Consider the following 24,802-nt stretch of genomic DNA (forward strand, 5'->3'; position numbering starts at 1 on the left):
GACCGCCACGTCACACACTCGACCACCGGTGACCGACTGTCGTTTCATTCCTCAAAGGCCATACGGATACAGTGCTTTACACTCAGATCTTTTAAACCCTGCTTCTGTGGTCTATCCATAGCGATATGTCACCATGGGCAAACTAGACCTGAATCGGCGAGAAATGCACAAGGCAAGAAAGGAAGCTGGGAACTTTCTTGGTAGTGAGCCTCTAGCTGGAATGATCTGGGCTGCGACGAGCAAGAGCGACAAGTTGACAATTACATTCGACACCTTCGGCAAAACGAAAACAATATCATCGCAGATAAGCTGGAAAGAGACAGAGAGGCCATATTCGAGCTTCTTCGAATGCGAATCAAGACCATTCGCAGCAAGTCTATAACCGTGTATGAGGCACTCAGACACAAGAATCTGATTTGAAACTCGGTATTAGACAAAGCGAAGAGGAGAATAAATCATCCTAATTAGTGAAGACTTATACGTCTCATCATGTCTTCTGTACTACGTTGTTAGGTTGCTCCGCTTTGCTTTAATGGATCCCCAATTATCGCAGGCCAGTAGTACCTCAAGGGCAAAATCAGGCTAAGTAAAGCTTGAGATGCGTTGAGGGAAGATTCAGACTAGCCTATGTTGTTATCATTCTGAGAGACCCGTCTCCCATGGCAAAGTAGAAATTTAGCGATGCATAGTGCTGCAAGTAGATTAGCAATATTTGATCGAATTATCTTCGTTATGTCGTTCTACAGATGACTACATTTTGCGACATTGTCCACGGTCTCGGAGAACCACATTTCCCCAATCGGGCTCGACGATCAAGTCGGCGGACAAGCCTATTTCTGTTTTGTGCTAGTCGCCCAGACAGCAAGATTCAAGGGACTGCAGAGCATCCAGCATCTTCAAATACAAACATGTCGCTCAAATCGACTCCGGGAGTGAACTGGAAGAGATCAAAATCATACCATGTCGGGGCTGAGAGTGGGTCCATTCCTCCTGTGTTGCTATACTCTGCAGCAGCATTTAAGGTTGTGCCCGGGACGGCCGCTAATGCGTCAGTCCTAGCCTGGTTGCCCTCAAAAGCCGCTGCCTCCGTGCTCTCTGGGCGATTGCTATTCCGAATACTCATCAGGCAGTCGTACAACAAACTCGCGCCCATTCGCGACTTCACGCGAAGTCTCAGGTCACGCTGCCGCATATTTGGACTTCTTTCTGCTGCGCTCCAGAACCGTCGCAGCAAGTCCGAGGCGCGTGCTGCTTGGTCCTTCGGCTTCTGGTGGCTCGACAGCTGAGACAAAGAGAACGCCGCTGCGTTTGAGAGGATGCGGCCTCTCTCGTAATCAAGACCTATACTGGCTGTTGAATGGAGAACTCTGATGATTACCAAGCCGGCGCTGAATATGTGTCGAGCAAGGATCGAAGGTGCGTACTGCAGGTGTTGTGGGCCATCGACTTCCGACAAAACAGTGTTGATGAGCTCCGTAGCAGTATTGTACGCACGGAGAATGCCAGAATTTTGAACGTCACTTCCGGTGTTGTACAGCATAAACAGACACTGAAGTCTCAGCTGAGAGACCTGCAGATGCAATCGATTCGCGAACGACATGTAATTCCAAAACTGCTGCGAAATGGCAAGAAAGCGTTGCTCTGCCTTGTGTATGAGATCCCACCCGACCGCTTCGCCAGGATTGCCGTACGGTTCTTCTGCAGCTTCTTGCCAAGATCTCAGTGCCTCGTTTGTGACCTTCTGTATGATGAGACTGTGGTGGAGCTCAAGTGGTATGGCTTCTGCGTTTAAACAAGCTTTCCGGATACTAACATCGCTAAAGCATGGGTTGGGCCCGGTTCCGATGTCCGTCGACAGACTTGGGAGGTCAGCACGTGGTGACTAGAATTGGTCTGCAACTCACCTTTGACACAGTGCCACGGACGCTAGCCAGGTACGACTTCGTTCAGCTATATCTAGGCTTGTGAAATTTGTCGACTGCTTCGAGTATTCACCTTCACATCCAGGTCGGTTCATACCCATCATCTCGGCCGAGGTCATGGCGAGCCGGGCAAGGACCAACGACTTGTCTGTCCACAAGTGCATATCTGGCGGCGTCCAGGACGCAAGCAAGAGCAAGGCCTGCACATTCGGTAGGCTGAAGAGGCCTCCCCCAATGACTGTCCAAAGCAGTCTGGTAAGTTCTGGCGTCAGACTACTCAGTAAGTCGTCGCCAATTCGCCTGCTTGATACTGCAATTATTGCCCAGAAGAGGAGTGGCGAATTGTCGTGGCATTTGGGGCTGGTTCGACTGGCATCAAATATGGGAAGGAAAGCATGGCACGTCTCGAAGAAGCTGAGGCTCACGTCAGTCAGCACCCCTCACGCACTCTAGAACAGCACACTTACGTGGCGAAGAGAGTTTGCGCTCTCTCCAAGGTGATTGTTACATTTCCGAGAGTATACTCGACCCCTTGGCCAACTGACTGAAGGGAGGAAGGTCGAAAGGGGGGCGTGTCAGAGCGGTTCTCATTGTGAGGAGTGTGACCCGAACCCCCTTCCTCTCCAAGCCCGTCCAGGGTGGACTGAGATGTGTCTAGATGCGGTCGTGAAGGCGTGCTACGAGCAGGAAGATGTCGGTCAATCACCCCTTGCAAGCTTGAAAGTCGCTGTTGGAGTTCTTCTACTTGATCCTGCTTATTGGTGCGCTTATAAGACGGCTCAATCGAGCATGTAAGGCCCAGTCTTTGGCAGCGTGCACACGGAATCCTGTTCAGTGCACATCGTATCTTGGCTTGCCGGCAATTCCGACATGCCACTCGCGTTCTCCTGCCACGGGAAGGATCTTCAGGCGGCATTACCCTCACGTGGTGATTATGAGAATGACCGGTCAGCCTTGGTTTCAAGAGTTCCTAGCATGGAAAAGACCGGCAGATACCAAGCGAGCAGCAGCATGCCAACTGAAGATTAGTGCGAGCTGGAGGCCCGCGGTCTGGAGTTGACTGAATGATTACTTCGCCTGATAGAGGTCGGTTCTAGGTCGGAATAAGCACTTATAGCCGAAGCCGAAACCGGGCCGGTATGGGCGTAGTACAGTCACGTGACTCGAGTTAGCGCCAAGAACCCCAGACATTCAATCCCGGACTTTACACTTCTGAACACTCTTGAGCATGCTTGCAAGATACGACGCCACGGACGCAAAGGTCTCCACACTGCTGTCTATCTCTGACCTACATTTGCACGAACCTTAACCAAGCTATCCCCGCAATCTGGACGCTGTTATCTTCCACTCGATTGCTCGCTGCCTCCAGAAGAATCACCCCGAGCTCCAGTCTCGCGCACTGAGAGTGCTGGGCATAGAGCGGCATTACCACAGCCCACAACGATAACGTCGAGGGTCGAAGGAGAGAGTGCCAGCGCAGTATTTGTCATGTCTAGTCACAGAAAATCCGCTAGCTGATTAACCCGGATATTGGACTCTGTGCAGGCCGAGAACGAGAGAACATAGGTATACTATAGCACTTCCCCCAGTCAAGTTAAATGACATCCATACAATCCGCTGGCTGTGCGCATTTTCGCCTCGATTCTTACATGAGCTGTGAATGGACTGGGGCTGCGGAGGCTCTTTGCCTAAGCCCCCTGTTGGGGTCCGTCTTCGGTATTTCTTACAGCTCCGGACGAGTTTCCTTCCAGGCTGTGGTCGGCACCTTGGTGACGACCTTGCAGTATTCCCGGTCCGTCAACGACTGAGAAGAGATATCGTTGAAATACCTGCCGTGAGCGGCGCGTATTTGACAAAATAAATGCTAGCTGCTCTTGCAGCTCATTGGATAAACCATGTGAGAGCCAAGCCCTCCGTGGAGTTAGCAAGCGAAGCATGTCAATCGAAGGGGGTCAGCTCCGTCTTGACGGGCCGCGTACGGCTTCTCGAAGACCCATCGCAATATCCAGTTCTTGATTACCCCCGCAGGCTGGGGTTTACGGGGCTCCGCTCCTCCTTGGTCTGTGTCTGGGTCACTCGAGTATGGCTCCTCACAATAAAACCTCTCTTCCTCCTCCTATGGGTGTCGAGAGCAGCAAGCTTCATTCGAAATTTCACAGACATCCTCAAAATCTGCACCATCATGTCTTCAGAGGATAAAAGCTCCCCGACGGTTGTCGAACAAGCCGAACACATAGGGGCCTTTTTGCTAGACACCCCAGAAGAAGTCGCTGCGCAGAAATCCCTAGTGAGGAAGCTCGACTTCATCATTCTGCCACTCCTGTCTCTCTCTTACTTGATGGCATACATTGTGAGTCAACGTTACGTTGTGCATGTTGTGCTGTTGAACGAAACAAATACTGAATCGACTTCAGGATCGAAACAACATCGGATACGCAAGACTTATGGGCTTGCAGGATGGTCTCAAGCTTTCGGGTTCTCAGTTCTACAACGCGGTGATGGTCTTTTGTAAGAGCATGCTGAACCCTTGATGTTATCACAGCAGGATGCTTACCTGGACCCAGATGCCGGCTACATCGGTCTAATCTTCCCCGCGAGCTTTCTCTTGAGAAAGCTGGGCCCGAAGGTTCAGCTCGGGTTTGCTGTGATGACCTTCGGTGTCTTTGTCACTTGCTATTGTGCGGCTCGCGGTTACGCAGACCTGATTGGGCTTCGGTTTGCTGTTGGTGGTGCAGAAGCCTTGCTGCAGTCAGCGCCCTTGTACATGGTCATCTGGTACGGTCGGCACGAACTGGGCAAAAGAATCGGTAGGGCCAGGCTGCAAAAGTAAAACGGAATTGGAGCCTGCTGCTGACAAGTCATAGCGTTCTTCTACTCGGCGACCACAATCTCGGGCGTCTTCAGCGGCCTTATAGCATACGGTATACAGACGACCATGGAAGGCACCGGGGGAAGAGCCTCGTGGCAATGGCTCTTTCTTATCGAGGGGGTCATAGCCATTACATTTGGCTGTCTCAATGCCATTGCTCTTCCCAGTCTCCCCGAAAAGATCAAGATTTCACGCATCTTCACCCCCACAGAGCTCCTTGTTGCACGCAAAAGAAGCAGCGAGCATAACGTCAAGAACCCCAAGTTTCGCGCCGACCAAGTCTTGGCCAGTCTAAAGGACCCAAAGACATGGCTCCTCGCTCTTCTTACAGGCTGTAACTCGGCGATTCTAGCCTCCACTGGCGCCTTCCTGCCGACCATCGTCAAAGAATTCAGATTCAGCGCAGTACGAGCCCAACTCTTTACGGTGATCCCATATTCAGTGTCTTTTATCTCGATGATCACCATTGGATACTTCTCTGACCGCATGAGGAGAAAGTCTTACTTTATCATAGGATCTCTCACGTCCTGTTTGACGGGCCTCATCATTCTCGTCAGCACCACCAGCAAAGCAGCAGGAATGTTTGCGACTAGTCTCCTTGTCGGGGGTGCGTACCCGGCGTCTGTGCTGCAGATGGCCTGGATCCAGATTAACTTCTGCGGCAACACCAAGCGCGCTACGTCTTGGGGCGTTGCCATGGTCTTCGGTCAAGGCTTGAGCATGTCTGGTGCTCAGATATACAAGGACCCGCCTCGCTTCTTCATGGGACACGGCGTGTTGATTGGCTATGTGGCCATGGGGTTGGTCTGTACAATCCTGGCCAGGGTTCTGATGGTTCGTGATAATCGTAAAAGGGATGAAATCCTTCAGGACTATCAAACAAGAGGCGAACGACATCCGGACCTTGACAAAGATTTCGAGGAAACTTGCGATAAGCACATCAGCTTCAGATACATTCTTTAAGTGGGAAGAGAATGACAAGTTCACTTTCACAATCACAATTGGCCGGAGCCTCTTTTGCGAAAGCCAAACGTGCCACCAGGTCGATAAGTTATCGTAGTAGTGGACTCTGCGCAAATCTTGGTTGTTCTTGCGACGAGAGCCATCATGCTCTGATCCTTGTCCGTGGTGATCTTGCTATCCTCTGCCACGAGTCACGCTTTATTTCGTACCTGCTCGGTCCTGAGCAATAACGTTCGACGTACCCAAACAACCCCATGGCCACCATTCTGCAACATGGTATGGAAGCACAGAACCTCTACAAATGATTTTCTGACCCTTCTGCTAGTTTCGTTGCAAGACTGGACGGCAGTTGCAAGTCCTGGCTTCTTTATCAATAATGTCGGCTACTTGTGCCAGGCTGCCGCAGCCAGTCACTGACCCATTAAGTAGATGCAAGATCGGTCCAACAACTGTAACATGTATGGTCGTCGCTGGAGTCGATGCATCCAGTCCTACTCGCACCAAAATAGCTTTCTGACTAAGGAGGCGCGTTATGGGCTAGGACACGGGTTCGAAAGTCGACTGGCGCGCTTTGGTGTGCCGAAGCTCCTGGCGAAGAGATGCTGTACCGAATCGGATGGCTATTTCGGGTCGAAAACTGTCGACGATTCAGCAGGGAAATTGCAAAGCAGCTGTGAGTATCAATTGGTCTCATCTTCAGAATCCTCCTGTTGCGCACGCTCTCGCAGGCCCGTGGTTCCGTTGTGAACCTGGCAGCAGGCGCCGTCAGCCAATGGTAAAACTTTGACGCTGTTGAGGGCAATATTCTAGTTAGCGCAGAAGCGAATTACGGAGCTAGAGAAGCTTATATAAGTAAGGAAGAAAAAGAAGATGACGAGCAAGAAGTATATCAAGAATGATAAGCTACTTGGTGCGAGTGACGTGCGTCAAAAGCACGTGGATGATTCTAGCGAGGAGGACGAGGAAACCGTTGTCATTCGCGTTGTGGGTGCTCAGCGACGTCGCGGGCGGTGTGGTACGATAGGGCATAACTCCAGGACGTGTCAAGCATTAAATGCAACAGCTAAATGGCGAATTGGAGGCGATTTAACGTCGTTGTAGCTGAGAGAGAGCAAGTAGGAAGAGGAGTGGTGGTGGATTAGTGTATCACCGGCTTCTGTGTACCACTAGCTTGTGGATTACGTTAAAAATAAAACCTAATATCTATAACTATACCTCTATATTTATACATTGCAATATTTTCATTTCGGTATGTCATCAGCTATTAAGCGATCAAAATCCATCAACTCCTTCATCCCACAAGCATCGAACATCGTGTGAGGGGTCCACTGCCCGCCGTATTCCTCGCAGTCGCCTGTCTCCTTTAGCGTTTTCAAGGCTTGAGATACGGCTACAAAGGTCGGCATCAGACACACGGCGGCATACACAATAATGTTGACCCCTATCGCCTTGGCTTCCTCTATTGTCACCTTGTACGCACTTGACCCTTGTACCATGCCGTACATGATTGGTGCCCTTCCCTTAAACCTGGAACAAACTGCGACCAGCTCTTCGCGCTTGGTGATTGCTTCGAGAAAGGCGACATCGGCGCCCGCATCAATCGCCGCATCCAATCTGCTCAGAGATTCCCCCAAGCCCAGCGACTGTAGAGCATCCGTGCGGGCGATAATGACAATGTCGGATCCCAGTCGTTTTCTTGTTTCGACGGCGGCGCGTATCCGAGTCAGGTACTCCTCCTTTGACACCAGCTGTTTGCCCGCAAGGTGCCCGCATTTCTTGTTCACGACTTGATCCTCGAGATGGAGTGCTGCAATGCCGGCAGATATATATGAGGCGGTTGTCCTTGCAACGCTGAGCGCGCTACCGTACCCGGTGTCCGCATCCGCTATGACGGGCACGGAGCGGTCGATGCTTGCGATCATCTCAGCGTTCTGTCTCATCTCGGTCATCGTGGCAAGGCCGAGATCAGCAGTGCCAAGGGCAGACATGCTAGTCCCTGCACCAGTCATGTAGAGAGTTTTGAAGCCGGCGTTCAGGGCAAGCCGCGCAGTGATGCCATCGTAGACGCCAGGACCAACAATAATTTGGGAAGGATCATTCAAAAGGGCCCGGAGGCGCGTGGATGCTTGGACTGACATTATTCTGGTGACTTGAATGGATAGAAGTGATGGGATTTGGGAGGTTCCTGTGTGTCTTATCTCTTGGAGTCATGAACAAGTCCTAGATGTCCTCTGGCTGTTATAGTCTTGTCTTAGTCCCACAGGCTTGACCAGAAAAAATAATGGGAACGAGGAAACGGATGACCAGTAGAGTGGGCCAGATTCTCGACCCTTGCCTCAGCGATGCCGCACGCGGCCCGACATGACCATTCTTCTGTGCCGGTCCGCTCCGGGCGGGCAAAGACTATCAAGCAGCCATCCGATACATCAGACGGACTTTCACAAGCCCGCTGACAGAGTATATGACATGATAATTATGTTGTTCACACGAGCTGAATGACAATAACTTACTGGATCTTCCCAAAGCAACATTAAAAGTTGGCTTGACTCGCTATTCCGGGTTTGAAAGGACATTTTCATAGACATGTCGACAACTACTGCAGAAGCGAACATCATTCCTGTTGCGTTGCCAGATAGGCCTTTGACGGCAGCGGAATCCAGGTGCATTGAACTGGTAAATGGATTTTCTGCAGACATTCAACTGCAGGCGCATCGAGACGGGCACGCACCACAGTCGGGGGGTCTTGTCGCCTTCTTGCAGAAACTAGCATTGACTCTGCAAGAATCGGGTATTGTGCACCTCTCTGAAGCGCTCTATGAGACCGTCAACAGATGTACCACTGATGAAGACTTTGGCGGTTATGGGCTCGACACCGAAACCCAGCTTACACCTTCGCAAGAAGACGATGTTGTGTTCTTATGCTCGGCGTTCATCGAGGCAGTGAAGAGTGCAAAACGAGTTCAATCTAAGCCTCAGCCACTGCGACACAGACCGAACGACAGGCGCCCAATGACCATGGCAGAGAAAGTTTTCGCTGCGCATGAAGTCTCCCAGCGTGGGTATGTGAAGCCCGGAGACGTCATTCAGGTCGATGTTGACTGGATTTTGGCGTCAGAACTGTCATGGCAGGTGAGTACGAGATGAGCTCCTGATTGTCCTAGTGTCTCACCATCACAGGGCATAGAGACCGTTTACTCTTCTGTAGGACGACCAGGCATTTTCCGCAATGACCGCTTCTGGCTTGCCGGCGATCACCGTGTAGAGCCAGAACTATATGATCAACCAAAAGTCAAAAAGTTGATGGAGTTGAGTGTGCGAGCTCAAAAGGACTTCAAAATGACCGACTTCCAAGGATTTAACGTACGTATCAGACTGGCCGTCCACATGGAAGTAGCAACTGATCGAGTAGTACACCATTCTTCATACCGAGTTTGTCCGGGAAAGGGCACAGCCCGGCATGCTCTGCATAGGTGCCGATTCGCATTCGTGTTCAGCAGGCGCCGTCAGTTGTCTGTCTATCGGCATGGGTGCCACGGATGTTTGTATACCGTTGTTGACTGGGCAAACCTGGTTTACCGTGCCCAAGACGGTGAATATTCGCTTCACTGGCAAGCCTCCTCGGGGGATTGGTGGGAAGGACACGATTCTCTATATCTTGAAGGAGTTCAAGAGGAACACAATTGCAGCGGATCGAGTAGTCGAGTTTACCGGCCCTGGGATCAAGTATCTATCCTGCGACGCTCGTTTCGCTATTGCCAACATGTGCACGGTAAATTCTTCTGCTTCAGCCACAGGCCTGGCGCAAACTGATGGTTGCAGGAATTTGGAGCCATTACAGGCATTTTCGATTCTGACGAGCGGACAGTTGACTTCATCGAGCGGCGGCGCGTAAAGAAGCACCGAAGTAGTGCTGTCTACTATAAAGCTGACGAGGACGCCGAGTATGAAGCTTCTTACGAGATCGATCTCTCCAAAGTTGAGTCCTTAATTGCCGTCTATCCCGCACCCGATAATGTGGTTCCAATCAGCGAGAAGTCAGGTACTCACCTGGATGGCACCTTCATCGGAGCATGCACGACTGCCGAGGAGGACTTGATCATCGCTGCGTTTGTGTTAAAGGCCGGTCTAGACAGTGGTATGGTGCCGGTGGATTTAGGCAGGCGGGTCGTGGTACCGGGCTCTAAGCCCATCCGGCACAAGCTACAGAAGCTGGGACTTCTGGATATATACACGCGAGCCGGCTTTAAGGTCCGTGCCCCGGGCTGTAGTATGTGTGTTGGGCAGGGAATCGATCAGGCTGCACCGGGCGAGGTGTGGCTGACGTCTCAGAACCGAAACTTTAAGAACCGCATGGGTCCAGGTAAGCATTCTCTGGGCCAGTTGAAGAGACCGCTAACATTATAGGATCGATCGCAAATCTTAGTTCCGCCGCGACCGTGGCGGCATCGTCGTTCGGGATGGTGATCACCGATCCAAGACCCCTTGTAGATTCTATTGACATGAGTGAGCTAGAACGGTGCCTAGGATACTTACCTTTTCCAAGCGAGAAGGAGCATTCGAATGCGACCACCGTGTATTCTGAGCCCTATGGCGCATCGGATTTGATCAGTCCTTCATTGGACACCTCTAAGGCCGAGGAAGCTAAGCCTTCGTCACCTTCTGTCTTAGGAGAGTCTCCAACCACCGTCAATATCATTCAAGGGAAGCCTCTAATTTTGGGAGACTTTATTGACACCGATGCAGTATGTGTTAGTCATTCCAGTCTTGTGACGCCGCTAATATGGTGGCCAGATAATTCCCTCCGCCTTCATCGCCGGCAACACTACCGACGAGAGTCTCGGTGCGCACTGCATGGAGTATTTCATGCCAGACTTTCGGTCCCGCGTTCAGTCTGGACAGAACATCGTTGTTGCTGGCAATAGCTTTGGATGTGGTTCGTCCCGTGACGTTGCTGTCAACGCTCTGCTGGGTGCTGGTGTGAAGTGCGTGATCGCAAAGTCCTTTGCATTCATCTATGGCAGAAATCAGCCTAACATCGGGCTCATGGGTTTTGTTATTGCTGATGACAAGTTTCACCAGCTAGTGAAGATGCATGAGGAGGCCGACATCACGATTGATGTCGGCCGGAGTGTGGTATGCATCGCTGGAGAGGAATTTGCATTCCAGCTGAGCGAGATGGAAAAGTCGCTGATCGCAGCCGGAGGCCTGGCGGAGGCTTTCAAGAAGTTTGGCAAGGAGGTTTTCGACACTCTATGCCGGCGGAGAGTACCGACAAAAACGCCAGTAATAGATATTGAATTGGTGGGTAGTTAGTCGTATTCGTGGCAACTTGTTCTGAGGGCATGAACAGTTTACGATCTTTACTAGGATATGAATGAAGTGGGGTGATCATTGGGGAATTCTGGTTGTTGATTGATTTTGCTCCCAAGTGGTCCATAAATTCATAGGTACATATATTTTCGTGCGCCATGTGCTTTCGCAATCGACCATAGGTTGTGGAATACAGGGCTTCCCGTCCGCTCAGCCGTACTTAAGCCACAAGCCGATCAGTTAGTACTACCGTGGGTGACCAGGTGGGAATCCTGATTGTTGATTGTTTTTGCCCTTTTTATTTTTTGGCTCCATGATATTCTAGGTGAGACGAAATTTTTCTGGAGATGAGAAGGACAGGGCAGAATTTTATACAATCCCAAGCAGCTAGCGGAGACAGCGATAGTCATGGGGCCATCTGCGGCCTGGTGGTCGCAGTCGCCTCGTCATAAGATGCACATCCGCCATTGGTGCATCCACCAAGCCATTCGACGTGTTAGTAAGGACTTCGGAGCAGCTCCTGCCGAAACACAAATAAGTTGGACTGTGGGATCATCATGTGAACAGTTTGCATTGAGACTCGAGAGTAGTCAGGACTATCTAGCAACTGTTTCACCTCAGTGCGAGTGATACGACTCGAACCAAGTAGAAGAATTGATTTTTGCTTTTCAGATCAGGTTCGCATGATAACCAAGTCCCGGGCCATTCAGCTTCGGAGCCGAAGACCCGTTTCAACCATCTGCCGTATGTGCAGCAGCCCAACGACGATATCCTTGAACCTCGATACGAAATTTGATCGCTCGGGTTTAGTTGCGCGCACTTTTTAATCTTCCACCACGCTGCCTCGCATGGATCTATGCTTCACATTTGTTCGTAGCCATTCGACTCCAAATGAAGAGACCTTCTCCGAAGATGGAAACTTAGAAGACTGAAGGGTTCAAGGATTCTCGAGATGGGTTTCTCGGTGAATGATCGAACGTAGGTCATCGTGAGAACAAATCGAGTTCATCGCATGTCGATAAGATCATGTATGGCATGAAAGGGAGAGAGAAAGAACATGAATTCGTGCAGCCCGATCGATTCAGCATCTAAGCTGGGCAGGCAGATTGGAGATGGCCGGGTTGCTTGCCTAGAGACTCGTCAATTCCGAATCCCACAAACAACGAACCAACTTACACTTGTAGCAGAGGCGCTCGGAGCTGGGCTCAGATGGACAATCGCGAGACAAATGGCCTTGTTCACCACAGTTCTGGACCAAGTTAGTAAAGCTGACAAACGCTGGCAGGGTCGGAATAGCCTTACGTAGCATTTTTGAGTTCGACCCTGGGTGCAGTCACTGTTTCAATTAGTCGCAAAGATACTTAGATGACCGTTGGCCACGTACCGAGACATATGACCTATGCCACCGCATGACTTTGAGACGTCAGTATATTCATTGGTCCCGCAGGATGTTGCAAACTCACATAGCAGGTCTGGCCACCACCACCGCCGCCGCCGCGGCTGAAGCCACCATACCCGCCTTGTGGACCACCAGATGTGCAGTCGCTAATTATGTCAATATTTGAGGTATCCCGCTTCTTGAAAGACTCTCACCGAGCAATGTGACCCTGGCCACCGCAGCGATAGCATTCCCGACCACCACCGCCGCCGCCGCCGTAGGCATTCCCGCCGGCACTTCCCCAGCCAGCACCACCACCACCGGCGGCACCAGCTTCAGGGCAGTCCCTAGCAATGTGGTCGAGGCTGTTGCCTATCCATCATCGTCAGTTGTGTTCCATACAATTCTCAAAGTTCAAACCGACATTTGTAGCAAGGTTTCGGGGCTCTGGGCTTGGCTGGCGCAGTGCATTCACGGCTGAGATGTCCTTCGCCTGGGGACGAGTGTCAGTGAAGATTGCTGAGAGAGATTCAAGGACAAACGTACCGCCGCAGTTGTAGCTGTTTGAGAAAGGTAGTGAGCAACGTATATCGACAAGGCTTAGACCTTTTCTTACCAGGTTGGGTTTCCTTTCTTGGGGCAATCACGAGCCTGAATTAAAGTAAGAGGGATGTAAGATGAGGCATAGTGATTGTAAGCACCTGGTGAGAAGAGTCACCGCAGTTGTAGCAGCCGCGATCCATTGTGGCGAGTTCTGAACGAGTTTGCTATCGCGCAGTCAGCACGGACTGTGTGCGAGAACACGAAGGCTGCAGAATATTACCTGGTGTGGAAATTGATCTGGTGTCGCGACAAAAACGTCGGATGTTGAGGCGATTGTGGAAGAGGGTGAACAGTGGTAGTGAGATAAACAACAAGAGTTAAGTGAGGGCTGAAAAATTGAAGTGAATTGTACGCTTGCAAGGAATAAGGTCTTTGACCGTGTGGAGGCGGACGTCACTTTTTGGTTTCTTCTCCAGGCCAGACCCAAGAAGCGCAGCGTTGTCCACCAGCACGAGTCGCGCGGACCCTTGTTCTTCTTGGGCTCCTTGTCGCCCAGCCAGGGACCTGATAGGCCTAGCGAGACGCCTAAAGCAGCCAAGGGACGCATCCGCCTGCTGGATGTGCGGATGGCAACATGCCAATGGCCACCGATCATCTATGACGAGTCGGCTCATCTGGTCTACTAGTTAACACGCCCACTCTCATGCCTAGATCATCTGCATTGTCCCTCTACGACTTGATCCACCGCTGCGGGCGATGCTGGGTCTGGACGCTCTCTTCCCTGATCACAGCCGCTATTCACATGGTCAAACCTTCAATTGGTCGTATCTTCGTAGCTCGAATTTTCCAAGCGGATGTACTATATGGTTCTATGTAAAGTCGTATAGTGCCATTATCTGTTTTTGATCTCTCTCGCCCAGAACCACAACCTGCTCGTCGTCGAAACCGACCCAGCTTCTTGTCAGGCCGAGCTCTCGCTTCATTTCATGCAGTGCAAGACCCAAGCCAGTGCCCCTTCGAGTCAGTGCCGCAGTCACTCCAGAGAAGCTGTCTACCGCCTTTATCCGGGTGCTTGTCTTGGATTGAGCGTTACTTGTCATCACCGGTTCCAATTCCCATACTCTAATCTCATCCCCACGGCTGCTGATCGACACAGCTTTGCCGCGATTGTTGACTTCTGCTCCAGAGACGGCCGACGTGTGTCCCCAGAGCCGTCTACCTGCGCTGATTTCCAGTTTACTCTCGTTTGACGTCACTAAAAATGACATAATGGTGTTGTCCGCAAGCGAGCAGACGAGAAAGGGATGTTCGTAAGACAAGGAGGTGGGTGGGCTCATCAGCTGAGGATGCAGTGGAAATGGTACCGAACTTGTGGACCGCGTCGACATTTTCCAAGTGTCTCGGCCTTGATATTGTGCATCGAATGGCGTCTCGATGGTGGACGTCAGTCGGCTGTCCATCACCGTACCATTAGTAGACATGGCGATCTCTTGTAATCCCATACACCAACCGGAATTCAGACGATGGAAGGCGTAGGTAACAGTGGCGATGATTCGCGTAGGTGTCCGTCGGAGAGCCAACGACACTGGGGAGAACGACGCATCAGACTGGAGTCTCGCGACTGGCTCGAGGTTGGCTTTCGACCTGTCCACCTCCGAATTCTCAGTCAAATCGTACAAAGACAGAAACTTCGTCTTGGAGACGGTCATCGCATATGGCATTGCGAGGGCCACAGCGACAAGAGGCCCGTCTGTAGTTTGGTGACCTGTGCCGTGTTCAAAACCACTCTCGTTCGTGAACGTATACGTCGAAAATGATCCATCTTCAAACCCCAAAAGTACATGGGTCACCCCATCAAAACTGTCGACGGCCATCGCCGTCGCAACTCGAGAGGCTTCGAAGGGCAAGCATGCCTTCAGTGTCCGTGTGCCTGCTGAAGAGACCCATGCTCGCAGTCCAGACCGCCGGTCGAAAGTGAATACTACACCCTTGAGGACTCTCGCGATTACAGGCGGGGCGGGAGGATTGGCGACCTCGACCTCATGGACTTTCGCTGCACCGGCAGCCCAATTACTCTTGATCTTGAACTGACGCTTCCAATCGATTGTTGCACCGTCTCGTAACTTTTGTCCGTGTTCCAGCCACCTCAGGATCTTGACTCTCTGCCGCGACCCCTCCTGCGTCTTATCCGGCGGCAGTCGACGTGCTCGATGGTCGATCCAAGTGTCATAATATTTCGCCTTCCATATCCCCCCATCGCCGGCAAGGGTACGAAAACGCTGCGAGACACTAAGAAGTCGTGTCAGTCAGGCTCGGGGGCAGAACAGTCAAGACTTACCGTTCGATGCGTAACAAGTCTTTGATCGGAAGAAACGACAAGACTCGGAGGAGGATCTCATCGCTTATATCGAGTAGGTTGCGCTTCGAGCCTGTCCGGCATCTCTTGACAGTAGGCCGTATATCATTACTGTCATCGCTTCTCCTCCGCTTGCCCATCTTGTGGTTTGCGACTCTATTCGCCAGGCTGCAGAAGAACGGCAGCGTAAGAGGCGAACATTCCGAAAGCGATAATAAATGATACAACTCTCGCAGTGAGACCGAAGTTCTACCGATCGTTGGTCATTACGGCATCGACACCACTCACAATTGTTCCCTCATACACGCGACTTGCACAGACTCTCAACGGAATGGACGCGTCACCGCAGACTCTCACGAGCACGTTGATACTTGCCCTACACCAGAGCGAGTTGCTTTTGCGTCAGCTGGACGAGAGCAACAAGACTATAGAGAGACTCGGATCGGAGAATGAGAGAATCAAGCTCGAACTGGACCAGCTCCGGAGCCAGAAGAGCGGCAGTTCCAACAATTCACCAGACCAGCAGCTGATGGACGAAAATGAGCAACTCAAAAAAGACCTTTCTGATCTCCGAAACGCACAGCACAATGTTCCCGTGCCGTGTACTCGCCTTGACGAGGCCCTGGCTCAAGAAACCGAGCAACTCAAGGAGGAAGTGCAAGAGTCACGACGAAAACTGGAACAGTTCTCCGACATGACGGCCCAATTCGAACAGTTGTTCCGCAAGGACGTCGAAAGGCAAGCCGAGATAGATCAACTAAAATCCAAACTCCGTGTCCTCCAAGCGAAGGAACGTAAATGGCGCCTCTCCAACACCAGCGTTTCTTCCCCGATCATCTCGTCCGACGAGGCCGACGCCAATGCCAATACGACGAGTCCCGGCACCACGAAACGAAAACGGCCGCGCAGTCGAAGTCCAGAAGTCCTCAAAGAGATCACAGGCAACGTCCCAACCGGGAGCTCGGCCAAGATCTCCACGTCCACTACGAGGCCCAAGTTCAAAAGGCACAGCGACCAAGGAGTGGACGCGATTCCCGCCGTGGCCGAGGATGGCGAGGACTACCGCAACAAGCAACAGTCCGATGGTGGCCAAGGCCAAAGGGAGAAGCCCAAGGAAAGTACCGAAGGCATACCCTCCAAACACCGACTGAAAGCACTCCTCACGACTCCGGCCGCGAACCCATCGCTGCTCCTATTGCGGCCCGAGGGAGCAAGTACAAGTGCATCCAACAAATCACGAGGGACGCCATCTGCAGAGCATCACCAACAGCAACCCAAGTCCCACGGATCTACGCCGTTCGAAGAAGCCACCGCGACCGCCACCACACCCACGCCGACGACGCCGACGCTGACACCCTCCAAACCCGCTGCCACTACAACAACAACAACAGCAGCAGCAGCAGCAGCAACGATGGCGACGACGACGCTAGCCAACGCGAGCAAACCCACCGCCAGCACCAGCAGCAGTAGTAGTACCGCGACCACCACGTCGGTCCGCAAACCACCGTTCCTCCCGCCGAAATCGTCGCGGCACGTTCTGGGGCCCGAAGACGACGAACCCTTCCGCTCGCGGCCCCTCGGCCGCCTCAACCTAACGCACTTCAAGATCAACACGGCGTACACGGGCGGCGTGGACTACGCGTACGACGAGGTCGTGCGCGGCCACGCCCGCAGGTGCCTCCCGGGCTGCACGCGCCCGGAGTGCTGCGGCCACAAGTTCCGGGTGCTGGCCGACACGCTGCCCGCGGCGGCCGACGAGCTCTCGGACGACGCGCTGCTTCTGGACTTCCTCGGCCCGGGCTCCGAGGCGAGGATCGCGGACCTGACGGCCATCGCGCGCGCGAATCTCCTCCACGAGGCCCGCGCCAAGAGACTCGCGAACCTGTACGGCCGCGCCCACCGCGAGACCTTTGAGCGCGCCCGGTCCCCGCCGGGCTTCTGGAACACCGAGTTCCCTTCGACCCAGGAGGACAAGGAGAACCGCGAACAGTCCAGGCAGCGGGAACGCGAAGAGGTCGAGAGGCGGTACCACGACGCCAAAAGGGGCGGCGGCCGCTGGCTGTTCGCCGATGAATAGCTCCGGGTACAGGTGTTGTCGACCCCAGCTAGCCCGCCTCGGGTTAGAAGATGACTGTCAGTCAGCTTGGGTGGTCGACATTACCGATGGCACAATCAAATCCTAGTTACCTAGCAAATGAAGCCGAGTAGATTATATGCCCACGGTAGTTAGGGAGATATAGGTTATAGGTACCTAAATCTGGTCTGGAACACATACGGTCAATCGTTAGTGCCAGTTCACGTAAATGTGCATAGGTGCTTCAACAGCCATCCTAGAGAGTCGGGAAGCCAGAGCACAACGGCGGACACTTAAGTCATCTGCTTTGGTTCACCGCTTCAGCCTGTGCGTGCATGGGGCTTGTAAAGTCTGTGAACATTGTTTCCACTAACCCTCAGTCTTGTTGTGAGTTATTCAGCTACATCGTACACCATACGGCTGTCTTTCAAAGGATATCTTCTTGAACCCATACTGTGACCTCATCTACCTCTTGCTTGTGGGCCCTGATCCTCGTACGATACAACAGATAACATGATCTTGGGAGAAATGTGCCCCGACGAATGCTGTATTTTTGATAATGCACAGCCCAAATCAATAAGAACAATTGCGTGAATCCCGGAATATGAACACTTGCGAAGTCGTTGTGGATAGACAGAAGCTGCATTCTTGGCCAACCCAGTCGCAACCATATGTGCCAGTACCTCTGTACCTTTTTCTTCGCATAATTTTGCTTTCAAGAGTCAAGAGTCGAAAATTGGAGCAAATATTGGCACACCCCGAGACTCCAAAGCGTACACCACGCGTCTTGTCACTCTTGGGTTGGAGATGATGAAGCAAGCCTCAGCACTAGATGACTTGTACAAGTCGTAGGTGTATCGAGCCAGATCAGGACGACCAGCAACCGTAGTGTTGATAATGAGGGCTTCAGGATCAGCTCTTTGAACAGCTTCGATGACGCCGGTTTTGTAGGTACGCTCAGGATGGGGAGTTGACCATAGTATCCGACAGGAAATATCCCGCTTGTTTAATAATGATAGAACAGGTCCGATGCCGGAACCTGTGGCAACGAGAACCGTTCTTTTGAAGATTGGAGCGATGTGTAGTACTCCCATCGTTGGGATACCACGGACCCAGAGTTTGGTGGGCGGCGATCTGATCAGACGTGATGTCCAGTCACCGGCTTTCGACACAAGGACAGAAAACCCCTGGCCATCTTCAGCGGGTATTCCTGCAAATGCATGCCATTCCAGAAGCGGGCTGTCCGAGAGTCGAGGTGCAGCACACAGTGGGAGGTTGGTGTATGTGAAGTGCAAACGAATCGCATGGTCAGAAAGCGGCTCTGCGTGAACGGAGACCTTTCGTAGCCAGATCCATGGGAGTACAATGGAAATTGTAATAATGATGAGAGCCCAAAAGGCTGGACTGTAGATCATGGCCTCCAATACTGTGACATTTTTGCTGTGAGCTTCTGCATCTGAGAGCAACCCGAAGAGCGTCCATATCAAGATCACTGCGGACCACCCTGCAAAGCGATGAATGAGCTCAAACAAATTGTGGAGGCGTGAGCGTATTGCTGGGTGTGCTGTGCATAGAATTGACATAAAGAGGACGTCAAGCAATACCGTGAGAGCAGATACTGCTGCTTGGTGAAGGTACAGCCGCTTGTGTTTGTACGCCCGAACAATGGCAGCGTTGAAGAAAGCGAACCAGAGTGCGGCTGACATTCCTGCTCCACTATGTACGCCGCCCAGATGGTATATTTTTGCAGCCAGGCGGCGAACCCGAAGCGGAAACCACTTAGGACATTTCCCAAATGTCCAGAAGAGAGCGTTAACGACGAGTTCTTGTCGGATCAAAACACCCAACAGGATGTTGACCGACACAGCTGTCGCCGCTGTGGCGGGTGACATGGTCAGGAGCTTATGTTGTGTAGCCAGCGCTATGATAATCGATATGTTTATAGTGAGGACCAGGATGTTGAGTCGCCGATAGACCGACATGACAGTCCACCGTATGTTACGCAAAATGCGGTGGTACTTCTTGTCCGGCATTGTGGTTGTGGGCGTAGGATGGGTTTCGTGGACCATGGTCGAGATGGATTTGGAAGACGTTCGGTCGTGAACAGCGCAGTATTTCTGGAACACGACTTGGGAGCTGATAGGAGAGCACGCAGTGGCTTCTGAAGACTCTGTTTGGGATCTTGGATAAGGGGAATCGAGAGCGAAATTCTCTTCTTGACCATGGCTTGGTGCAGGAATGGCTATATTTGATTCTATAAAGCCATAGTTGTCTTCCGGAGTGGAGGCGGGTGAGTTTGGGTGAGATGTTGAAGCCATTCCAAACTGACTGCAGATTGAACAAGAAGTCAGCACGTCGGTCCGTCGCAAAGTATCACAACTCAGCTGAACGAACAACGCTGACGGCCTCAGTCGGCCATTGTCTTCACCAACAGCGTACAAATGGCAGTTACAAGGGCGTGATTGTTTCAACTCAAGTCAGAAATTCACGCCAACCATAAGTCAACGAGGCTGCTCAAGTGAAGTCAAAGGTCGACAAGGATGGAGAGGGTGCAAGGTTCCAGCGCAGTGAATGCATGCGCTGTCGGCGCCGCGTCGCAGTGTAAGGGATGAAAGTACAGGAGATACTCACAATGGAACGAATTGGCTCGGCACCTGGTGGTGGTTTGCTTGGCTGATAGTCATGTCAATCTCTGTTGAGGCTGATCCAGCGCGTCGTTATCAATCTGATATGGTCAGTTTTCGGAGGCTTTATACGACTTCGATCCGCATGGAGAGCAGCGGCAAAGGGCGTACAAGGTTACTCGGCCCGAGAGAGGTGAACCCGGCACAGAGATAGTGGCGCAAGAGTCATAGGACAACGTGTCGCAGATCCTACTACACGGTTCCAGACGAGCATCTGCAGATCCGGCGAGTGCCTTCAAGTGGGTGGCAGCCAAACGGCTGAGTCAAGACAAAGAACAGCGTGAAGGGGGTGAAACTGAGGCGAAAGAAGGATCCGAGGTGACTCGAGAACGTGGATAATGAGTAATCCTACACGAGAAGCCGAGGAATGACAGAAATCAAAATAAAGGCTCGGGGTCCAGATGCGAGCGAGAGAGAGATGCAGAGCCTTGGACTGTTGTTGGAGCTGAAGTCGATATAGAGCGGTTGGACGCTGGGATGCTCTTGCCAGTCCACAACGTCCAAGGCCAGCAGCGGCAGGACGTTCAGATGAAGCAGAGAAGGCAGATACCAAGGCACCTGGGGCATCCAACACCGCCAGGAAGCCACCTACAGAGGTACCTTATGTATGGTATTCACCAGGATTCCAAGAACACTCGTAGAGTCCATGGCCGTGGGATCGAATCTGAGCCCACAGGGCAGCTGTATTTGGGTTCTGGTAACCAATGAGCCCCGGCATCGGTCTAAGCAGTGAGCGACAGCATGACAGGAACAATGCTGGCTGAGATACACGGTCTCAGGAAGCAGCCTCGTCAGGATGGGGTGACCATCTTGACTAATGATGCCGCTGTCAAAATGCAGACGCAACAACAAACAGCGGTCCTGGTGGTCGGTCTGGAGATGCTGTGGCCAGGTGCGAAACCGGCCAAGCTGTGATAGAGCGCATTTAATGTGTTGACCAGTGACCTGTGCCTCGTCTCAGTCACAGCCTGGTAGAGACAGTAGCAAGTAGACGACTGCGTTCGACGAGATCAGCTTCTGTTCAAGGGAATTCTTACCTCTTCACTGCCATTGAGTGCATGTATCACTCTTTGCACCTCTCTGTCCTGTCCTTTTGTGCATTTCCTTGCCTCATCCGTCGTCCGTGGATGTGTATCATCTTACAGACTCCATCCACCTTATCCGCCCTCTACATCCCGCCACCTTTGTTCAAGGGATAGCCTCCCTTGTATTTTTCGTACAACCTGACCTGCCACTGTCCGCGCCTTCTAGACACAACGAGGGACACCTGTCTCTTTCTGCAAGCCATTGTTACACGATGTCTTTGCCTAATGCTTCCAACACAGATCACATCTGGACCTCGCCTCAATCTCTCAAAGAACCTTCTGCGGCTGATATCGTGACCTTTACGTTCGCTAACCTTGGTCAATATGAGAAGAACAAGCCGGTAAGCTGCTTCCACTTCAGGACTGTTGCGGCTAGGAGTCAAGCTGATGCAGACATCGATATAGATCTTTATCGATGCAAAAGATCCGACCCAGTCTGTTTCCGCCTCCCAAGCGATCTCAACTATGCGCCAACTTGTCAACGGCCTCAAGGACCTTGGTGTGAAGGAGGGAGACTGTGTGTGCCTACACGCCTTTAACAACGTGCGTTTCTTCTGTTGCTCAGAAAACGGCCGCTTCCGCCCCCCGCTTCGTCCTATTCTGTCGTGTAACTCTGCTAACGGAACGATCTGGGCCACAATAGATCTGGTATCCTTTGATATGGCTTGCCATTATCGGGTCTGGGGCAATTGTATCTCCCATCAATCCTGCATATACCTCTCTCGAGCTCGAAAGACATCTTCGCCTTACACACCCTAGACTCATCTTCACTCAGCGAGATTGCTTTGAGTCGATCGAAGAAGCTGCCTCGAGATGTGGCATTCCGAATTCTCATATCTTCCTCATTGAAAACAACCAAGAGCAAAACAGTCAGGGATGTCCTAGTTGGAAGACACTGTTGGCCGAAAACGAAGAACATGATCCGGTGCCTCTTTTCGAACCTGGTAGATCCCTGCAAGGTCGGCTGGCGGTGTACGCTTTGACCAGTGGCACAACTGGACTGCCAAAGGCGGCTATGATTCCACATCAATACGTTGTCGCACAAGCGGCAGCGCTGGAGAGCGAGTTTATCGACAGGGATTACCAGGTATTGTCATCTCTTGACGTCTGTACCCCCACGATCTGTCCCAGGCTGACATTCCTCCTAGCCATCACAGCTCATCTGTCTGCCTGTATTTCACGCATTTGCATCCCCTCTCGCCCTTGTACTCCCGCTCCGTCTGGGCATGCCGACGTATTTTCTGCCAAAATTCAACCTGTCAGACTTCCTGCTGGCAGTATCCAAGTTCGGCATCACCGATACGCCCATTGTCCCTCCCATTCTTGGTACACTGGCTCATTTGTCAGAGGTAGAAATTCAACACCTCCAGAGCCTGCGCTACGTCATATGTGCCGGGGCTTCTTTGAACCCAAGGGTGCAAGAGAAGCTAGCTTCAAGGTTGCATAAGGACGCAAATGTTGCTCAGTGCTGGGGCACCACCGAAGCTGGCTGGCATGCTCTGCTCGCCTGGAAAGAGAAAGATACTTCCGGAAGCGTAGGAAGATTGTTGCCAGGTGTCGAGCTGAAGCTGCTGGATGACCACGGTCACAGCATTGGGGATGAAGAACAGGAAGGAGACGCTCTTATCAGAGCACCGGCATTGTTCTCCGGCTATATTGGTGACGTATCTGCCAGTTTTGAGGCCTTCAATCGTGAGGGATTCTATCGAACTGGGGATCGGGCATTCATTCGAGGTGGCAAGTTGTATTACACCGGAAGACGAAAAGAGATTATGAAGGTCAATGGTTGGCAAGTCTCGCCTACGGAGGTAGAAAACGTTCTTGCAGAGCATCCACTCATCGACGACGCAGCCGTTTATGGCGAGCAGTCTGAGAACGTCCAAGGCATTTGCCAAACGCTGCTCTGTGCCTATGTTGTGCGGAGATCTCTGGAAACTGTCAGCACTGGAGTCAGTGGTTTGTTGGAAACACCTAAAGACGAGCGAGCCGGCCACATGTTGAACGAGCAGGACGTCATGGATTTGGTTGCATCGAGACTGATTTCATACAAGCACTTGAAACGAGTGTCGTTTGTCAAGAAGATACCCCGATCACCAACCGGTAAGATTTTGAGGTGGCAGCTGGATGATGTCGAGGTGGAGGAATGAAGGAGACTCCTGGACTCGACATGTACCTCAATATCCATGATAGCAGCAGAGTAGCTAGAGACCGACAGAAGGCATCTGAAAGGCTAGACAGTTCAGGTTTGGATGGTGGGGGAAGACTAGTTCCATCTATTGACTGACTCTGTGGGAGCCACAAAACCAGTTAAAGTATTGATGAATCGATTCGATATCGGTGCAGTTCGGCGATACCAATGGATTTTAAAATGTAAGGAAACGAGGTAACATGGTGAGGTGTATCGATTAACGATTATAACTTTGTCGCTGTAGACGTATTTAATATTATTGTTATTATTCGTCCCGACGATACCTCGGCATACTTTCTGTCGTTACAAACTACTAACTAACTAGTTAGTTACCCCTGAACTTTTTTATCACCCGCAGTAGCCCTGCCAACGACTGCTGCTGATTGTTAGATCCATCGTCCGAAGCAACCATTATTTCATGTCCATGACCTCGACCATCTGCTTATGACAACTGAGACATTTTTCGGCCTTGCAACTCAAAAAAGCAACCGGGTTCATCATGACAACGCCAGCGGACATCTCGGTTCAGGTCATTGTGCCCAACGACGCCAACCCGTCCGGCGCACCGCTCGTCTCAGCCGAACGGCGCATCACGCCATCATGGACGGTTTCGCAACTCAAGACCAAACTTGAGCCGGTGACGGGCATCCCGGCGTCATCCCAGACGCTCCGCACGCGCGGCGGGAGAGGCGGCGAGGGCGGCTGGGTGTACCTGTCCTCCGACACGAGCCTCGTGGGCGACCCGGCGTACGGTCTCGGCCGCGGAAGCGAGATCGAGATCCTCGACGGCCGGCCCGCGGGGGCGCGCCAGCAGTTCAACTTCGCCGACCTCAGCGGCGTCGAGAAGTACCAGATGCCCGAGTCCGAGTACGAGAAGCTCGAGGACAGCGTGCTCGCGTGGAAGCGGCGCGCCAAGCTCGGCCGCTTCGACCCGGACCAGAAGACGCCCGCGCAGCTGGCCGAGGAGCGGAGGAAGGTCGACGCCGAGGCCATCGCCGCCCGGGGGATCCGCGTGGGCCAGAGGTGCAGGGTCGGCAACGACGACACAAGACGCGGCACGATCAGGTTCGTCGGCGAGATCCAAGGCCTGGGAGGCGCCAGGGAGGCCGGGTGCGTGTGGGTGGGCGTCGAGCTGGACGAGCCCGTCGGCCGGAACGACGGGAGTGTACTTGTCGAGGTGGACCTTTCAAACGACGACGACGACGACGACGGCGACGACCACCAAAAAGAACCATCATCGCTACCACCAGCAGGGAAGAAAAGGGACAAGACGACCAAGAAAGTAAGGGTCTTCGAGTGTGGTGAGAAATTCGGCGTGTTTGCGAGGCCCGAAAAGGTCGAGGTCGGAGAACGGTTTGCTCCCCTGGGGTTGGATGAGTTGCTGGACGAGGATATGGAGGAGGTTTGAGCCGGTCGCCTTCTCTCCTCCG

At 52.4% G+C, this 24,802-nt stretch overlaps 10 protein-coding genes and 1 non-coding gene across 11 annotated transcripts; 6 read left to right on the plus strand and 5 right to left on the minus strand.

The window, feature by feature from the left end:
- Positions 1–868: 868 nt before the first annotated feature.
- PV08_08801 (uncharacterized protein) lies at positions 869–2,838 on the minus strand (the record flags this gene model as incomplete). The annotated part of the gene is made up of 3 exons (XM_016383124.1): positions 869–1,859; positions 1,905–2,336; positions 2,390–2,838. 3 exons carry the CDS (start codon positions 2,836–2,838, stop codon positions 869–871), a joined length of 1,872 nt encoding a protein of 623 aa, XP_016233827.1.
- Positions 2,839–4,104: 1,266 nt separating this feature from the next.
- Positions 4,105–5,754, plus strand: PV08_08802 (uncharacterized protein; the record flags this gene model as incomplete). The annotated part of the gene is made up of 4 exons (XM_016383125.1): positions 4,105–4,272; positions 4,337–4,430; positions 4,487–4,729; positions 4,787–5,754. 4 exons carry the CDS (start codon positions 4,105–4,107, stop codon positions 5,752–5,754), a joined length of 1,473 nt encoding a protein of 490 aa, XP_016233828.1.
- Positions 5,755–6,995: 1,241 nt separating this feature from the next.
- On the minus strand, positions 6,996–7,892 carry PV08_08803 (uncharacterized protein; the record flags this gene model as incomplete). Its single annotated transcript, XM_016383126.1, has 1 exon — positions 6,996–7,892. One exon carries the CDS (start codon positions 7,890–7,892, stop codon positions 6,996–6,998), a length of 897 nt encoding a protein of 298 aa, XP_016233829.1.
- A 445-nt stretch (positions 7,893–8,337) lies between these two features.
- On the plus strand, positions 8,338–11,067 carry PV08_08804 (uncharacterized protein; the record flags this gene model as incomplete). The annotated part of the gene is made up of 6 exons (XM_016383127.1): positions 8,338–8,883; positions 8,932–9,114; positions 9,164–9,523; positions 9,574–10,114; positions 10,159–10,496; positions 10,546–11,067. 6 exons carry the CDS (start codon positions 8,338–8,340, stop codon positions 11,065–11,067), a joined length of 2,490 nt encoding a protein of 829 aa, XP_016233830.1.
- A 169-nt stretch (positions 11,068–11,236) lies between these two features.
- PV08_08805 lies at positions 11,237–11,353 on the plus strand. Its single transcript, XR_001622131.1, has one exon. It is a non-coding gene; the product is annotated as a 5S ribosomal RNA (ribosomal RNA).
- Positions 11,354–12,145: 792 nt separating this feature from the next.
- PV08_08806 (uncharacterized protein) lies at positions 12,146–13,185 on the minus strand (the record flags this gene model as incomplete). The annotated part of the gene is made up of 10 exons (XM_016383128.1): positions 12,146–12,193; positions 12,241–12,313; positions 12,367–12,400; positions 12,449–12,461; positions 12,528–12,609; positions 12,658–12,814; positions 12,867–12,935; positions 12,989–13,002; positions 13,059–13,093; positions 13,144–13,185. The coding sequence occupies 10 exons, from the start codon at positions 13,183–13,185 to the stop codon at positions 12,146–12,148; spliced, it is 567 nt and encodes a 188-aa protein (XP_016233831.1).
- Positions 13,186–13,854: 669 nt separating this feature from the next.
- Positions 13,855–15,481, minus strand: PV08_08807 (uncharacterized protein; the record flags this gene model as incomplete). The annotated part of the gene is made up of 2 exons (XM_016383129.1): positions 13,855–15,274; positions 15,324–15,481. The coding sequence occupies 2 exons, from the start codon at positions 15,479–15,481 to the stop codon at positions 13,855–13,857; spliced, it is 1,578 nt and encodes a 525-aa protein (XP_016233832.1).
- A 191-nt stretch (positions 15,482–15,672) lies between these two features.
- Positions 15,673–17,418, plus strand: PV08_08808 (uncharacterized protein; the record flags this gene model as incomplete). The annotated part of the gene is made up of 1 exon (XM_016383130.1): positions 15,673–17,418. The coding sequence occupies one exon, from the start codon at positions 15,673–15,675 to the stop codon at positions 17,416–17,418; it is 1,746 nt and encodes a 581-aa protein (XP_016233833.1).
- A 719-nt stretch (positions 17,419–18,137) lies between these two features.
- Positions 18,138–19,733, minus strand: PV08_08809 (uncharacterized protein; the record flags this gene model as incomplete). Its single annotated transcript, XM_016383131.1, has 1 exon — positions 18,138–19,733. The coding sequence occupies one exon, from the start codon at positions 19,731–19,733 to the stop codon at positions 18,138–18,140; it is 1,596 nt and encodes a 531-aa protein (XP_016233834.1).
- A 1,663-nt stretch (positions 19,734–21,396) lies between these two features.
- Positions 21,397–23,331, plus strand: PV08_08810 (uncharacterized protein; the record flags this gene model as incomplete). Its single annotated transcript, XM_016383132.1, has 4 exons — positions 21,397–21,525; positions 21,590–21,727; positions 21,828–22,271; positions 22,333–23,331. 4 exons carry the CDS (start codon positions 21,397–21,399, stop codon positions 23,329–23,331), a joined length of 1,710 nt encoding a protein of 569 aa, XP_016233835.1.
- Positions 23,332–23,871: 540 nt separating this feature from the next.
- Positions 23,872–24,780, plus strand: PV08_08811 (uncharacterized protein; the record flags this gene model as incomplete). The annotated part of the gene is made up of 1 exon (XM_016383133.1): positions 23,872–24,780. The coding sequence occupies one exon, from the start codon at positions 23,872–23,874 to the stop codon at positions 24,778–24,780; it is 909 nt and encodes a 302-aa protein (XP_016233836.1).
- Positions 24,781–24,802: the final 22 nt, after the last annotated feature.

Source organism: Exophiala spinifera, assembly GCF_000836115.1.
Source record: "Exophiala spinifera strain CBS 89968 unplaced genomic scaffold supercont1.6, whole genome shotgun sequence".
Taxonomy (NCBI): Eukaryota; Fungi; Ascomycota; class Eurotiomycetes; order Chaetothyriales; family Herpotrichiellaceae; genus Exophiala; species Exophiala spinifera.